Source organism: Sus scrofa, chromosome 3, assembly GCF_054392235.1.
Source record: "Sus scrofa isolate SSC_HxYL_T2T_F1_AM1 chromosome 3, Sscrofa_HxYL_maternal_Yorkshire_Landrace_v2.0, whole genome shotgun sequence".
Classification (NCBI taxonomy): Eukaryota; Metazoa; Chordata; class Mammalia; order Artiodactyla; family Suidae; genus Sus; species Sus scrofa.
The window spans coordinates 21545298-21562418 of NC_139385.1; the positions used below are offsets into that span (position 1 = coordinate 21545298).

A 17121-nucleotide genomic window follows, 5' to 3' on the forward strand; every position below is an offset into this window, starting at 1 on the left:
TTACTACAGTTACTTGTACTTATATAATGAGAAAATTCTTTTCATTTGCCAAAAAAAAATCCAGTAAATATTTTTGTAATTTATGGCTTTGAGAAAGAAAAGGAGGAAGAACACTGTGACCATTATTCATACTAAGGGTTAAATACACCTTTAAGAAAAGATTTTACTTAAAAAAAAAAAAATGAAGTTCCCGTCGTGGCGCAGTGGTTAACGAATACCACTGGGAACCATGAGTTTGCAGGTTCGGTCCCTGCCCTTGCTCAGTGGGTTAACGATCTGACGTTGCCATGAGCTGTGGTGTAGGTTGCAGACGCGGCTCAGATCCCGAGTTGCTGTGGCACTGGCATAGGCCGGTGGCTACAGCTCCAATTGGACCCCTAGCCTGGGAACCTCCATATGCTGCAGGAGCGGCCCAAGAAATAGCAAAAAGACAAAAAAAGAAAAAAAAAAAAAGCTTTTACTAATTAGGAAAATAAGCAGAGGTGTTGCAAGACAAATTTTTCTGTTAAGCAATTGTATTTCTAAAGATGCATGTCAAAGGAGACCAATCAATTTTTAGGAAGAGGATACGATGTTTCCCCCAGAAGTTATGTACAGCCAGAAATATCCCAGTCCATTCATAAAAGGTGTTGTAAAGCACATGTGGTTATTTACGTCTCAAATAAAAATCTCAGAACATTTTGGATGTGATAATGATGGGGCACCAATAATTCATCCATTTAAACAGATTAGGTTGCCAATGTGCCTCTTTATCCAATAATGAACTTGTAGGTGTTTGCTGGGAAAGAGGGCCATACTCAGTAAATGTTAGTTAACACACATTAAATGAGTTTGTGATTAAAAGAAATCTGTAAATGTCCTATTATTGATTTTAGCAGTGGAGAATTAACTGAGTTTTGATATAGATTCAAATGCCTACCTGATTTGCATTTCTTTGACCCAGAGATATTTTTTCTTTTGAAAAATCCTCCTTTCTTTGATGCAACAACTCTTTTTATACTTGGTGACTATTTATGATGATGAATAAAGGTAAAGGATGTAAAAATGATGAAATAAGGCCAACTTGGAGACTATCACTGTTACATGCATAGTATCATGAACAGTCTAACCAAATCCCACTGACTATAAATAGCATAAGCTACTACGCTTGTGGACTGCATCTTTGTGATTCCCCCATACTGTATCCTATATTGGAACACCAACCTCCAGAGGGATGGTACCAGGAGCTTGGGCCTTTGGGAGGCAATTCGTCTATGAGGGTGGAGTCCCTCTAGGAGGAATAGAGCTCTGCTCTTTCCCTCTTCTGTTGTCATGTGAGGATGCATGAGAAAAATGACCCACCCTGTGTAAATTAGAACCATGGCATCACCAGAACCTGACTTTGTTCCACCTGATCCTGAATGTTTGACTATTAGAAATATGAGACACAAATAATTACTGTGTTAGCCACTCCGTGCAGTGTATTCTGTTGTAGCAGCCCAAACTCACTAAGGCAGCCATCACTATGGATGTTGAGAGTAAGATTTCTTTTTTTATTTATCTGATAGAAAAGAGTCACAGATACTTCAAAAAAGTATTGCACTAGATAGAATTAAATTGGCAAGGAAAACTTTATCCAAAATTTTGTGATAGGAGTTCCTGTAGCAGCTCAGTGGAAACCAATCTGGCTACTATCCATTAGGATGCAGGTTCAATCCCTGGCCTCACTTAGTGGCTTAAGGATTCAACATTGCTGTGAGCAGTGGGGTAGGTCACAGAGGAAGCTTGGCTCCTCATTGCTATGGCTAAGGTTGTGGCCCACAGCTATGCCCAATACTACTCTAACCTTAGAACTTCTATAAGCCTAGGGTACAGCCCTAAAAAGACAAAAAAAAAGCAAGCCAAGTTTGCTGAAGGCCAAGATTACTGAGAGATTATTGCAAGAGTCTGAACTCAGCTCCTCTGAAACAAAGATGGGGGTGAATTTGCAAACACAGAGTGAACTAATTGAAAAATACTCCCGGTCCTTAGCCTGAAGGGTGGTCTTCTAAGTAGCACTAATGGGAGTTAGTGTCTACCTCTGCATAGAGACTGGGATAAAGGGGCCTTATCTTTCTCAATTATTACTTTGAGAAAGGAAGTCTCCCAAGTTCTTGAGCAAGACATTCCTGGGTTGTAAAACTCACATATTCTAGGGAAGAAGAAGGAATTTAAAGTTTTGTTTTCTAATATAAGTACTCCAAGAATAAAGTAATTAAATAAAAAAATACTTATCTGAAGTTTAGTTAAGCTGTGGATGGTATGGATATATCTATAATTTTAACAACAATCCACAGAAACAGAGGACAGTGTGGGCAGGGAAAATGGCAAGAAAACTCTTAGAAGATTCAAGTTGAACCTGGAATAATAGGTATGTTTAAAATAAATACATAAGTCAACAAAATATTTATAGGGTCAAATAATAGTTTTGGCCTTATGGAACATACAGTCTCTGTGACAACTACTAACCTCTGGATTTGTAGCACCAAAGCAGCCACAGATGAAACAGAGACATGTAAACAAAGGTGCAAGTGAGAGTTACCATACAGCTTCAATAAAAAATAGGTGACAGGCCAGATTCAGCCCTCAGGTCACAGTTTTCAAAATCCTAAAAGGGATTACTATGAGACTTAGATTCCCCGTTTTTTGACTCTGATATGAAAGACTAGTTTTTATGATAAATTCCTAGTTCATCCCCAAACTCTTTTGAATCTATGAACTGATTGAAGTAAAGAATTTTCATTTCAATAAGCTTTTCCTAATTTTTAGGGCTTTTTTCCACCAATGTATTAAACGGATACCTCAAGAGTCTATGGCTTAATCAACGAATATGGAACTTTTCTCTTCCAGCTAGTCAGGAGAACTAAAGAAAGAAAATCAGTTTTGTGCCATTTTGTATACACCACTGATATTCACTAAATGGAGAATAATAATTACATACACACACCTTTCGGCAAAAAAAAAAAAAGAGAAATTTAAAAATGCATACTTTTGTGAGCTTTGCCCTGCATGAAGTACCTCTTAATTGTTGGTTTTTCCCATCATGCTGGTAAAGTTGTACAGTTGTTTTCCCTTCCACTCCCCTTTCTTATTATCTGCCCACTGTCCTTTTCCTTACCTTTTATAATGTCTTTGTGGCTTTTCTTCATCTACCTTCTCCTTCTGAGAAGTTTGCAATTCACTGAATATGATCTTTAAGAGTGCTTATCACAGAACAATCCAGGCAGCAAAGTATCTTTTTCATCGGGAAACATACTCAGATTATCCTATCAAAACAGCCAAAGATGAGTGGATGGTCTGTAGGAATTTATGCCAACACTAAGAGACTGTTAAAGAAACCAAGGCATCAACAGTTTCTTTTTTTTTTTTTTTTTTTTGTTGTTGTTGTTGTTGTTATTGTTGTTGTTGTTGTTGCTATTTCTTGGGCCACTCCCACGGCATATGGAGCTTCCCAGGCTAGGGGTTGAATCGGAGCTGTAGCCACTAGCCTACGCCAGAGCCACAGCAACGCGGGATCCAAGCCGCGTCTGCAACCTACACCACAGCTCACAGCAACGCCAGATCGGTAACCCACTGAGCAAGGGCAGGGACCGAACCCGCAACCTCATGGTTCCTAGTCGGATTCGTTAACCACTACGCCACGACGGGAACTCCTCCTCTTTTCCTTTTTGCTTCTAATCACATATGATCCATGATACATCACCATACTCCTCAAAATCCATTAAAGTTCTCAATATGTTTCTATTGGAAAAGGGCCATGTTCCTAGCTGAAGAATATTAATCAATTTTCAGAGAAAGTCACCCAAAAAGTTCAGTTTTCTACTCAGAAAGTGATGCTGATTATAAAAATGCATTATGGTATCATAGAGATGGATAATAGTAATATATTGCTACAAACCTTTGACAAGACCACAGAAATAATCTGTAAAGCAAAACAAAGTAAATTATTTTGAAAAGTGACTTGTGGAACAGGATCAACTAAGCATCAATAAACTCCTCTAATGAAAGCATGAAAACCTGATAAGCTAAGAGGAATTTCCTTCCAAAAATATGATTTAGTGATATTCAAGATTTGATGAAATGACAGTAATCATAAAAATATATTTCTATTGTAAGGCTTATTAACCTTGAGAAAGAAGGGTTTTATTTATTTAATATGTAACCATTTAATATTTTTTAGTCCTTGGAAAGTTTCATGATAGAAAGCGAAAATGGAGCTTGTGATGACTGTTATCGTATTTACTAGGACTCAGGAGAAAGCAAGAGAAAACTCTTGTGGACCAAGTGCTCCTTGTTTTCTCTCAATATAGTCCTTCAGGACAGATGTTAAAACTCAGTCCTGAGGACAAGTGGCCCATGACCTAATGCCTTTTTGCTAAAAGAGTAGAGGGAAAGGTTAGAAGTCATATGCCAAGTACGACAGTAGTGAGGACATTGAGGACTGTGGGAATCACAGGGCAGAGTGAAGTATAACCAACCATGAGAGACAGAAATGAGGCCCTGCCGCAACTGATGAGAGCAAGATCCAGGCAAAGCAGGCTGCTCACCCCTGATGCCCACTGAGAAGTGGAGAAGTGCCTCCAAGGTGCTAAACATTGGTGGAAAGCCATACATCAACAGAGCTATGACTTTTAATGTATCTATGGATACCTTTCTCAAAAAGGCATTAGATCACAGGCCAAACAACACCCTTAAAGAATGTCTCTGCATTCATGGTTATAACCCATTTCCAGATAGGTAGAGGGTCTTTTCACTCACACATACACATCCTCCCCCCTCAGAAGAACTTACTGTGACCTCACATTAATGAGGTAGTCATCTCAGTCAGTACTTAAATCATCACACATACAGCTTTAACAGTAGTTTCAGCCAATCTCTGAGAGTAAAGTTTGAAGGCTTAACTAAATACAGTCCAAAAATTGTTCATATTTTTTACCTATGAACATTTTGTGTATATTTTGCATTTTTTCTTTGAAAACTTAAGGTACATATCAGCTTGGGTAACAAGATGACAATACAGTTCATTGTCAAGAAGTCTGCAAATCTGGGAGTTCTTGTCGTGGCTCAGTGGTTAACAAATCCAACTAGGAACCATGAGGTTGTGGGTTTGATCCCTGGCCTTGCTCAGTGGGTTAAGGATCTGGCCTTGTCGTGAGCTGTACGTGGGTCGCAGATGCAGCTTGGATCCCATGTTGCTGTGGCCGTGGTGTAGGCTGGCAGCTACAGCTCCAATTGGCAGCTACAGCCTGGGAATCTCCATATGCCCATGTACGGCCCTAGAAAAGATAAAAAGACAAAAAAAATATGATGAGAAAAGTAAAGAGAGCCTGCTGTTAAGCACTGAGAACTATGTCTAGTCACTTATGACAGAGCATGATAATGAGAGAAAAAAGAATGTAAGAATGTATTGCAACTGGGTCACTATGCTGTACAGTAGGAAAAAAAATTGTAGTGGGGAAAAAACAGTAAGAGAAATGTGATAAAAAATAGAATAAAAATAAAGTGTGAAAATGCTCAGCTGATTGAAATGCGAAGAGATACACATCAGTTAATCTTTCAAATGTAAAGGGAAAGACAGAAGGATAAAACAGTTCAGGCAGAGTAAACTTTATGAGCTAAGGCACAAGTTACAAGTCAAAATTTTGTAAAAAGCATTGGTGTGCATTATTGAAAGGAGAGGAATCAAGATTAAAATATACTCTGAGAAGTGCTGGGGCATTAGATCACCAGTCTGGAGAAATACAGATGGATTTGAGAGAGATTTAGTGGGAAATGATTTCTTCCCCAGGCAACACAGACTCTAGCCACACTTACTATATCCTCCCCTCACTCTGACTTCTGCATTTGGAATTTCTTTTACATCACCCATAAAATAGTTACTTCTGAGGCTTCCATAACTGCTTTATCTAATGTAGTAATTATCATCAAATTTTTATTTTTCTTCATAGCCTTACAAAGAATTTATTGTATACTGCATGTTTATTTGATTATCTCTTTGTATTTTATGTATTCTTTTGAAAGTAAGATTTAACCATGTTGCTTACTGATGGGTCCCAGCTAGAACAGCACTGCCACACATTGCTTAGAATAATGGTGTTTTAAATGCTATAATCATAGGCTGCATCTCAAAAGACATGTATTAAGCGACACTGAGGGATGGTAACTAGTCATCACCAGTGATGATAAAATACAGCTTCACAACCTACATGGCTTCACTTCACCTCATGCCTAGAAGAGCTCTTTACAGTCACCAGCAGCAGACCCAGGATTTTCTTACCTCTTGTCAACACAGCCTCATTCTAGTTCATGAGAAATTCTGATGGCCAAAGTCTATGCAAGCCATCCACTGAAGTTGCTATTAATCACTAGCATTCTCCAGGTAGAAGGTGAGTATGGAAGGAATCTGGGGGCAGTTTTGTGAGTAGGTCCTCTCTGCTCAGAGTACCAGTTGTTCCTTGGACAGAAGGCAGATGCAAGGATGACCCCAGCAACCCTTCATCACAGCCCACAGGCTAGCACATAGTCAGCTGTAGTGCCTGGCATCTTGAAAGTTATCTGAATGAAGTCCTTTGCCATTATTTCTTACATAAAATTGCTTTTGATAAGCTTTTTTAAATCCAGCACTTTTTCAGGAATGCCTCCCTCAAGTGTCAAAGGTAGCTGGCTATCATACTTAGCTCTCTTTCTTATTCCTAGCCTCTTAGGGACCTTTATTTTTATTCTTAACATTGCTGTTTCAGAGATAATTCATATTTATGCTTTGGAAGTATTAGGAGACAAGTACAGTCATACCAAAATATGGGTTTTCAAATTCTTGAGACTCTTTACTAAATGAAGAACAGATATTTTATTTTATATTTTCCAAGGAAGCTGCCTCTTTTCTTTCTTGCCTTAATCACTGTTTATGGTCAGAGCTTATGTCACAAGTTATATGCCTTAACAATCATTTGATTTTTATCAGTGCATGTGAAAAATATTTTCTTTTAGCTAAAAAACCAAACTATCATGAATATTGTGATGTTTTATCACCTTGAATATCAGCTGCCCTCAATGTGCCGAGTTTTGTTCATTTTGAATAGGGTACTTTTCTGTCATCTCCTATATAACACAGCTTGTTAAAACACTCAACAGAAATTGTGCTCTGGGGGAGATTTCTTATCCTCCAGTCTTTCAAGATCATGTGCTCCAAAGTTGCAATGGGCTTTATGATTTCTTAAAAAGTCTTATAGCACTGCCAAGCTTAATTTGATTCAAGTGAGGGCTCACTTTTTAAATGCCACGCTGTCTTATCCTCAAATTAAAATATTAGTATCTCATTGAATCTTTCAACAACAAAATATATATACATATATATATGTATATATATATAATTTCCTTTCCTAATTATTGCAAATTAAGTCATCAAGGAAATATTTTGCTAAGACAGAAAAAAAAGTTTTTAGGCTTCAATTATTCAAATATAAAATCCAACACAGTGAAATAGGTTAGGGAAAAATTAAATTGTGTTTTGCAGATTCTGACATTAAAGACATGTTTTTGTTAAGCTTTACTGCAAGAATACACTGATATGCATATTTAAACAAATTTCATTCCTTAATACTGCTCTAAATAGAATTAGTTGTAATGTTCTTAATGAATTGCTAAACTTGAAAATTTTCAGGAATACAAAGAGGAACCTAATTCTTTTCTTATAAATCTGTGCATTAATACATAGAGATAACTTTAAATACGCTCAAAAATAACACCCCCCTACATACAGTTACCAAGTATTTTTTAAACATTCTAGTGGTAAGCTATTATCTAATAGACCCTAAAATTAGACAAATATGATAAATGCCTTTAGGTTACCTGTTGTCATTAAAGATTATTGAATTAGGAGTTCCTGTCGTGGTGCAGTGGTTAACGAATCCGACGAGGAACCATGAGGTTGCGGGTTCGGTCCCTGCCCTTGCTCAGTGGGTTAACGATCCGGCGTTGCCGGGAGCTGTGGTGTAGGTTGCAGACGCGGCTTGGATCCCGCGTTGCTGTGGCTCTGGCGCGGGCTGGTGGCTACAGCTCCGATTCAACCCCTAGCCTGGGAACCTCCCATATGCCGCGGGAGCGGCCCAAGAAATAGCAAAAAAAAAAAAAAAAAAAAAAGTATTGAATTGGTTGAAAATAAAGAATATTATACAGCAAAAATGTAGCAGTCAACAATACTAGGAGAAGAATTTGCCCTGCATTTGGAAGCTCTCTTGATCAACACTTGCATCCCATGGGGTGAGGTGTAAATGTACCCATTTTAGGGGATGAAGCATGCAAATGCACGTTGTGTACTTCAGTCAGTGTCTGGAATTTCAACCTCCTCATGCAGCTTGTGATATTACTTTTACAAGTATTAATTCTCTGGCTTCAACTGAAAACTCTATTCATTGGATTCCTGTCATTAACTTCTTTACATTTTTATTAGAAAAAAAACAATTTTCTATCATTTATATGAGAGAAATACATTTGCTTCCTGAGAAGTGAAATTCTTCTGCTCTTATCCCTTGAGGATGCCTGATTCTGTTGCCACTTCAGATTTCATAGGATCAAGAACTCACAATTATGCTGGCTCTATGTTTTGTCTATGGCTCAAGTCAATGGTCTTCCAGTATTTACTTGTGATGGTCTGGTCTATGTCAGTAAACATTCTAAGCTGAACCATTATAACCCATCCCTAGCTCTTTCTTCCTCGCAGGAGGATCCTTTATCTATTTTCCACATTTTTCTTTTCTTTTTACAGCTGCATCCATGACATATGGAAGTTCCCAGTCTAGGGGCTGAATTGGAGCTCTAGATATAGCCTATGTCCCAGCCATGCATGGCAACACTGGATCTGAGCTAGGGCCTAGGCTGCAGCTTGCAGTAAGCCAGATCCTTAATCCACTGACTGAGGCAAGGGATCGAACCCACATCCCCACGGACATTATGTCGGTTTCTTAATCTGCTCAGCCACAATGGGAGCTCCCCATTTTCAACACATTTCAACCCTTCCCTTGCCCTTTTAAAACAAATCCCATCCCTCATGTTCATGGTTTCTATTCCGTATCTTCACCTTAGACAACAACTGTTCTTTCCTTTAGATTCCTCTGTGATTAACAAAGTATTCCCTTATGAACTTATCAACAACATATTGAACCCCAATTTCATATGGAAGCTCCAATTTCATATATGGGTGGCTACCATACAATGTCTTTAGATTCCTATTAGGGGACACTGTGGTTTCTTGACATTTGCAACTTTCTGCCCACCCCCTTCCCCTCCACAGACTTTCAAAGATAACTCTATTTCTGACTTTTACAAGTCATTAAGTCACTCTTTATATTTGTCTTGTATAAACAGATAAGAATGTTGCACTTCATCAAGGAAATAGGCTAGAGGGAAGAAGTAAAACACAGAAATTCACTTTAAATTTTTTTCTATTTGTACAGCATTTTAATGTAACTCATTAGAATAATGTATTTAAAAATTTCTGCAAGCAGTTGAATTCTGCCAAACCACATGTGCCTGGAAGAAGACTCCAAGTTCCAAGAGAACATGCTGCCCCTGCCACACTCTGATTTTGGATTTATGGGACCCTGAGCAGAGAATTCAGCAATGAGCTGTCTGAGCTTCTGATCTACACAGTCATGAAATAACAAATGGGAGCTGTTATAAATCACAAAGTGTGTGGAAATTTGTTCCTCAGCAATAAAAGCTACTATATCACACACATATAGAGGTACAGCAACAGAGGGAAGGGGTGGAGGGAGGGAGGAGGAGATGAGGGAGAGAGAAAGATTTAAATAGTAGGGAAAGAATTGCAATTCCTTCTGTTTCTACTCAAGGAGATTCTAGCTTAGAGTGAGCCTGTGGTAGAAGATACCACTGCTCTGCCTCCAGATGTTTTAGTATCTCTATAACTTCCACAGAATGAGTTTCGCACATTACCGAGACACTTCTTTTGATTAAGGGAAGTTAGGAAAAGCTATTTTCTATTAAATATGATTGTAAGCCCAAGTCAGTAGCATCATCTCATGGTCAAACTCAGACAAATGTATCTGTTTACACATGGGAGAAAAACAGGACTGGGTTGGATTTCTTAAGAAACCCACATTGTTAATTAAGTGAGGCAGGAGTATGGCCATGCATTCAGTTCAGATGATTTAACACACTCTCAAGATAATTTTATTTACATGTACTTATTGCTTTACAAATTCAGTGTATATCTATGTCTTTTTTATTTTTATTTTGGCCCTGCTCATGGCACACGGAATTTCTTGGGCCATGGATTGAATCCAAACTTCAACTGTAATCTATGCCACAGCTGTAGCAAAACTGGATCCTTAACCCTCTGCACCAAGCCAGGGATGGAACCCATGCCTCAGCAGCAACCTAAGCTGCTGCAGAGACAATGCCAGATCCTTAACCTGCTGTGCTACAGCAGAACTCCTATCTATGTCTTGAATTAGAGCTAACTTTACTATGGTCCCAAATCTTTTTACTGTTATGAATTCAATAGAGAAAGGTGAATTAAAATTATTTATTTTACATAATTTAAAAACTAGGAAAACATTTTGTCATTTTTTAAATGTAGAAACACTCATAAAATAAGCTTCTGTAAAGAAATGCTTTTGTAAATGAATGTATTCATCTGTCTAATCAGGATGTTATTTACAATTTGGTAATTTTTACTTATTTGTCACACAAAATGTATCAAGAAGCTTTTTTGCTAGGTCTCCACTCTTGGTTAGGTTCTGTTTTATGTGTGTATGTAGCATTGGAAACTGCTCTCTCTTAGAACTCCTTACAACATATGGAGATTATCTTAACTCTGACTCACCAAGCCATGAGCTCACTGAGGAAAGGAATCTTGCCTTGCTCAATACTGAATGTCTCACACAAATATATGCTCAATATCTATTGAACAAGCATTACTTTAAAATTCTAAAATAAAATTTATCAGAGTTTCCAGGTGGTACAGAGTGTTAAGGATCTGGCATTCTCACTGCTGTGGCTCAGGTCACTGCTATGGTGCAGGTTAGATCCCTGGCCTGGGAACTCCCACATGACACAGGTGCTGCCAAAAAGATTTTTAAAAATAAATAAAATTTATCATACCTTATTTTTTATTTAATTTCATTCATTAACTCAGATATTTTCAGTTCAGGTCATGTGGCAGTGGGGATGCAAAAAAGAATGTTATCTTAGTTCTGCAATCAAGGTGCCCACAGTCTAGTGCCATGAAGCTACACATCGAATTTAGAGCCCAACTGTAACAGCTCATTCTCGGTGACGTGTAACATCCACTGCAATGTATTCACTTCAAACTGTCTCAGGTGATTCCCTAATTATATGGTAACTTAGCAAATGATTTCAAATCTGTTAGGAAAGAGGCATAATAAAAATTAAGAAATACATTTAGTAAAAGAAAGGGTCCTGTGGCAATAATATGATGTGCTTCCTTTGATTTATAAACTGGTTAATCTTGAATGAATATCTTGGTAGCATTTCCTCTGGTTTTCCATTTTACAAATATAAGAAGTTCATCTGGAAAAATTTTGTTGATTCCTGCTGGGTTTAAAACTTCAATTAAGTGACTACCATTCTATTTCCCATGAGAGCTAGCCTAACTTCTTCAATATTTCTTCATAATTCACATATCTGAGAGCAGGAACATATTGGTTAGAATGATTTTGTGTCCCAGTAGGAGCAATTATACATTTTCTTACATGATTGGTACTGCATGCAAGTCTATTGGTGAGCAGTAACCTGTGCCTTCTAATTCCTTTAATTTCACTTATATTCCAGCTGGAAGAGGAGCCAGATTTCTCCTGGCTTCCACATACTCACTGATGGTTAGACAGTAAAGTTTTTATTTTCCCCTCTGCAGTTGCAGACTTGACAGCTCTAACACTTTTCTTTTTGTGGCATTTTCTGCCACTACCTATTATTCACCAGGAATAGATTTTCTACATTTATCATGTTTACCCAGGAAACTTCCCCATTCCTTTACTTTTGAATGTAAGTTCATTTGAATCCTTTAAAAATAGCCTAGATTTGGAACTACAAATTAAATTTCTTAAGGTAAAACGTTGCCAAGAGGCTATATTTTGGAAGCGCTGTGTTTACTATGTATGTCAAAGGTTACATACTATTGCTATGCTCCATTTATCTTGGCATCTGTTATTTTCTTAACTAAAAATGAACATGTTTTAACTTTACTGGCTGTTCTCCCTAGTAGAGTGAGGGCTGGCCTTGAGATTCTAACTTTATAAAGTGATGTGCCATTTTCATTTTTAATTTGGGTATGGTAGAGCTATAATATGTATATGTAGATTTTCAATGTATGTATCTTTTAAGAGAGTGATAGGTGTGAGGAGCATCCTATTCTTAAAAAATAAGGGTAATTAAAAAATAAGGGTAATTAAGGGTAATTAAGCTGAGGGACTGTAGTGCACTCCATTAACAGTGAAACTGTCCTCTGCCCAAACTAGTCCAGCAATGCTGCCCCCCTCCAATGCCTACAGGTAAAAGCTAACAGATTCAAGATATTACATTCCCTCAGAAGATAAATAGCAAAAGTTCAATCTGCTGAAAGTCACTTGCTTACTAAACTATATAATTGAATATATTAAACATTAAGCACATACACATATATACAATATGGACATTAAATATATATATACACACACACAAAACAAACTACTATATATAAAGAAAATAAGATACAGTGATGCAACATACAGCACAGGGAATATAGCCAATATTTTAGAATAACATTAAATGGAGTATAATCTATACAAATATTGGATTACTATGTTATACATGTGAAATTAATATTGTAAATCAACTATAAATAAAAAGATATACAAAAATATACATAATGCAAACATCATTTACCCTTGCTCCTCAATTAATTGATGAAAGAATATCAGCAGTGTCTTTGAAGCCCATTTTCATCTTTAAGTCATTGCATTTTTCTGACAGGATTTAATCTCTTTTCCTCAATATTTTATTACCCATTCTACTTTTCTTTATACCTTTAATCATGCAGTTGTATTTACTTAAGTACTATATCCCAAATACAGTGTATGGATTCATTTGTGGCTATTATTTCTTAATGTTTTGTCTTGGAGATGTGATCATGCTGTTTTATATTTATTTTATTATCATTTTTAATGGTTACACCTATGATATATGTAAGTTCCCAGTTCAGGGACTGAATCTGAGCTTCAGGTGCAGCAACTCTGGATCCTTTAATGCACTGCCCCAGGCCCAGGATCAAACCTATACCTCAGCAGTGACCTGAGCTGCTGCCATTGGATTCTTTTTTCTTTTAATGACATTTTTTTTTAATGGGGAGAAACCATTCTGAATCCAGACTTCTTTACAAATAAGCATTTTAAGGATGGAGACAGGAGGTATTTGAGTCACACAGAGTGTTCCTTGGCTCTTAAGTCAGCAGGGCAACTGGAAGTGAGTCTGTCTTTAGTTGGCAGAGTGCCATGTAGACCCCTGGGGTGCTGGTGGAAGAAGTGGAGCATGGCAGGTGGCTCCTGCAGGCACTTGAGTGTCCAGGCCACTAGAAATGGAACCGAATCTTGATTATGATGATTGTTCTGGCACTTGTTATCTCTGTAGGCACCAAGAGCCCCACCACCCAGACCGCCCCCCCCCCCCGCCCCCGGTTGCCTGCTGGCCCCTCAGGAGGGAATCAGAGGACTTGATGCTGTAGCCTGTGAGAGGCACAGGGAGAAATGTCACCTGAGAGATCAAAGGTTATCTCTGCGGGCAAGCATCATGAGAGGGGCTCGTGACCACCTTGCTGCCCAACTACCAAACCTCCAGGCCTCATCAGAAACTACATGGCCAGAGGTTCTGCAAAGCCATATCACAGGTGCCTAAGATGCCTTCTTTCCTCTGTGCTGGATGTGAGTGGTGAGCTCATGTCTAGAAAGGCGTCACACACAGACTGGCATCAATAGTCACTTATGTAAAACTGCTACTTTAGAACAGCTTTTTAGACGTGAGTCAAGAATTCGAACCAAAGAACCCAAGGTTCTCAAGGATCAAATTGAAAACCAAGAACCCAAGGTTCTTGAGGATCTCTGTCAACGGGACTATAAAGAAGACAGAGCAAGGACGTGAATAACCCCATTACCTGGACGTATGTCAGTGGTTTAAAGGCCTGCTGAGCTGAGTGGCCCTGCAGACAAGTGGAGCTGGTGGGAGAGCATCCACAGCACTGGTGGGGAGCAAGGTGTAGGCCCAAGGCCGATGAGAAAAAGGGGACAATTCACAAGCAAAACCACCTGGAAAGAGTCCGAAACCAGTCTCTGATGGATGACAGGTGGCGATTCTCAGGTAAGATGTGGCCAGGATTTGACATGGCAACGTGGGGCCCCTCGGAAGACCCAGCTACAGAATCTTTCCATCAAGCCTAAGACTGAGAACAGTGTTCTGGTGTTCTGCTCACCGGCACGGAGGAAAAGCAATCAAGGTATTTCAAGAAAATGTGTGGAACTCAAGAGAGAAACTGAGGTCCTGGGAGTGGAGGCCGTGAGCCCAGAGGTCACAGCCCGGGGATTTGAGGGTCTCCACAGAGACCCCCCCAGACTGAGGGTGTCCACGCCAGCCCCTCCGTCCCACATGAACCGACCAGGGGTTGCCTTTTTCTCCCAAAGATGCTAACTGCAACCGTGTCAGTGACTCCCGGATGCCCAATGAGACTACACACCAAAGACGAGAAGATCCCACTCCCTGGGCCACCAGAGGGGCCTCTCCCACGGGCACTGTGTCCTCGGGTGTCTGGAAGCCCAAGGCCTCAGGACAACTGTGGAGCCAGGCCGCAGGCCCCCCACAGACCCTCTCCCCACCCCGCTCCTTTGGGCTGAAAGAAACTATCTAAAATCCTATCTCCCAGGCTTGTCTGGCAGTGAGGGATGTGGCGGTACCTCAGTAGAAGGAGATGCTGGACTTGCCCCCGGGAAGGTTCAGGACTTTGTTGTGAGAGTGCGACCATGGGCCCAGCCTGGGCTCATGGCTGTCCACCAGGGGCGCGGGCTCCTGAGTGCAGGCTGCCTCCCTTGGGCCACCTTGCTCGCTGGCTCCTGCCTGGGCAGTCTGGGTGAGGCACTCGCTGAGGCCTTGAGGTCAGGGGTGGGCTCCTCCCCCTCATGCAGGAGCACGTGGTCCTTGGCCTTGTTTGGGTGTGCCAGGGGCGAGGCAGCAGTGACGGGGACCCAAAATGTCACTGGTCTTCCCGCCAGGGGGGTTCAGATGCTGTCCAGTCTGCACAGGCATTCATTTGTCAAAGATACCACTTCCTTTGCCCCCAGGGGATTGATCCTTTTAGGTACATTCTGAGGCTCTTCGGTTGGTCCAAAAATGTTAGATGCCATCCTATTGGGCCTGCTTGAAGGGACAGCTTCTTCTGGACTTCCAAACAGACTGCTTGAGTCTTCTCCCGAGGGCTTCATGGCCCTGGAGCCAGCCTGGCCACCCTCGGTCTCCGGTGCCCGGAACATGTCACCTGCCAATCCTGCCGTTGCATTCTTAACTCTCTGCACCACAGTGGGAAATCATGTACTGTTTTAAATTACTATAGTTCATTTGATTTCATTACTTTGTCATATCCCACAATGTATTCATTTTTTGTGATCTTTACAAACATTGCCAGTATAAAAATTCTTCCTTGTACATGTGTGTAAGGGTGTATTCATGGAAGTAGAATGGTTGTAACATAAGGAATATGCAGTACACTGTGTAACATCAAACTGTTTTGTAAAGTATCTGTATCAATCCATATTCCCATCAGCACTAAAGGAGAGTTTCTGTTCTTCCTCATCCTACTCATCACATAATAGTTTTCTTCCTTTACTGTATTTACTGTATTTATAAATAGATAATCTTATTTTCTAAAGTTGAACTAATTTGCATTTTTAGTATAGACACATGTGCATAACAAACTCTTGGACACTATTGCATTCAATTTGCTAATAATACTTTCTTTAGAAATTTGTTATATTGATGACTAACCTTTATTTTTCATATATTTATCTGCTATTAATATTTCATTGGAATAATACTGAGCATAAATGTCTGAATAATCTTAGCAATATGTGTTCCTTGAATAAATACTATAATTTCCTAATAAAATTAGGTGGTTTTCCTAATAAAATTAGGTGGTTTGTATTTTCTTTATATATAAAATACTATTATTTCTGGAGTTCCCATTGTGGCTCAATAGGTTATGAACCCAACTAGTATCCATGAAGATGTGGGTTTGATTCCTGACCTTGCTTACTGGGCTAAGGATTCAGCATTACCACGAGCTGTGGTATAAGTTGCAGATATGACTCAGATCCTGTGTTGCTGTGGCTGTGGCATCGGCCTAGAGCCATAGTTCTGATTCCACCCCTAGCCGGGAAACTTCCATACACTGCAGGAGTGGCTCTTAAAAAAAAAAAAAGGCAAAAGAAAACTATTTCAATTTATTTGTTATAGACTATTTAGATTTTCTATTCTGCCCTGTATAGGTATTATTATTATTATTAATATTATTAAGAAATTCAGTTATTCTAATCATTACATAATGCTGTTTGCAACATTATATTATCTCTGCAACAATTAGGCCATGGTGTTTTCTTTTTCATTCCTAACATAGCTTATTGCTCTTTACACTTTCTAATTTTTTTGCACTTTCTAATGCTTGTACATCTTATCAGTCTTTCTAAAGGATGAAATTTTGCTTACTGATTTTTTATGTTGTATTTATTATTTTCTGCTTTTATAGTTAATATTTTTCTTACATTGATTTTATTTAGTGTTTTCTGTTATTCTAACTTAAGTGCCAAACTGATTTTTTTATCTTTCTTTAAATTAAATATATATACATATATATTTACACACAGTACTACTTTAGCTTTAACGAAAATTTTAACTCTGCAGTATATTCATTACCATTCAGTCATATTATTTTCAATTTTAATTACTATTTCTTCTTTTATGTAAAGGTCACTTCCAAGAGTGAATTTACTTCCACTAGTTTTGTGTTGTGGTTGTTCCTGAGTAATGTCTTTATATTGAATATCAACTTTA

The 17121-nt window shown here is 38.9% G+C and overlaps 2 protein-coding genes and 1 pseudogene across 27 annotated transcripts in view; 1 reads left to right on the forward strand and 2 right to left on the reverse strand.

The window, feature by feature from the left end:
- The window catches only part of LOC100739557 (leucine carboxyl methyltransferase 1), a 162444-nt gene that overhangs the window by 67120 nt on the left and 78203 nt on the right, over nucleotides 1-17121 (forward strand). For 2 of the 9 annotated variants that reach the window (XR_014840460.1, XR_014840459.1), the window contains 2 exons: nucleotides 11184-11357; nucleotides 13663-16201. The exons of 1 other annotated variant lie outside the window; for it this stretch is intronic. Coding sequence is in view for 3 of the 8 variants with exons in the window: in XM_085017250.1 (XP_084873376.1) it covers nucleotides 13663-13926 (264 nt within the window). In the remaining 5 variants the exon portion in view is untranslated. Of the gene's footprint in view, nucleotides 1-9470; nucleotides 16202-17121 lie in introns of those variants that run through there. 6 more of the 9 variants (XM_085017254.1, XM_085017250.1, XM_085017255.1 and 3 more) reach the window with 5 other exon arrangements.
- LOC110258044 (uncharacterized) overlaps nucleotides 1-17121 on the reverse strand; it is a 192281-nt gene that overhangs the window by 41736 nt on the left and 133424 nt on the right. For 14 of the 18 annotated variants that reach the window (XR_014840458.1, XR_014840456.1, XR_014840457.1 and 11 more), the window contains one exon: nucleotides 3137-3284. The exons of 3 other annotated variants lie outside the window; for them this stretch is intronic. Coding sequence is in view for 12 of the 15 variants with exons in the window: in XM_085017232.1 (XP_084873358.1) it covers nucleotides 3137-3167 (31 nt within the window). In the remaining 3 variants the exon portion in view is untranslated. Of the gene's footprint in view, nucleotides 1-3136; nucleotides 3285-3916; nucleotides 3941-4954; nucleotides 5295-17121 lie in introns of those variants that run through there. One more of the 18 variants, XM_085017241.1, reaches the window with a different exon arrangement.
- LOC146404460 (jupiter microtubule associated homolog 2 pseudogene) lies at nucleotides 14977-15548 on the reverse strand (annotated as a pseudogene).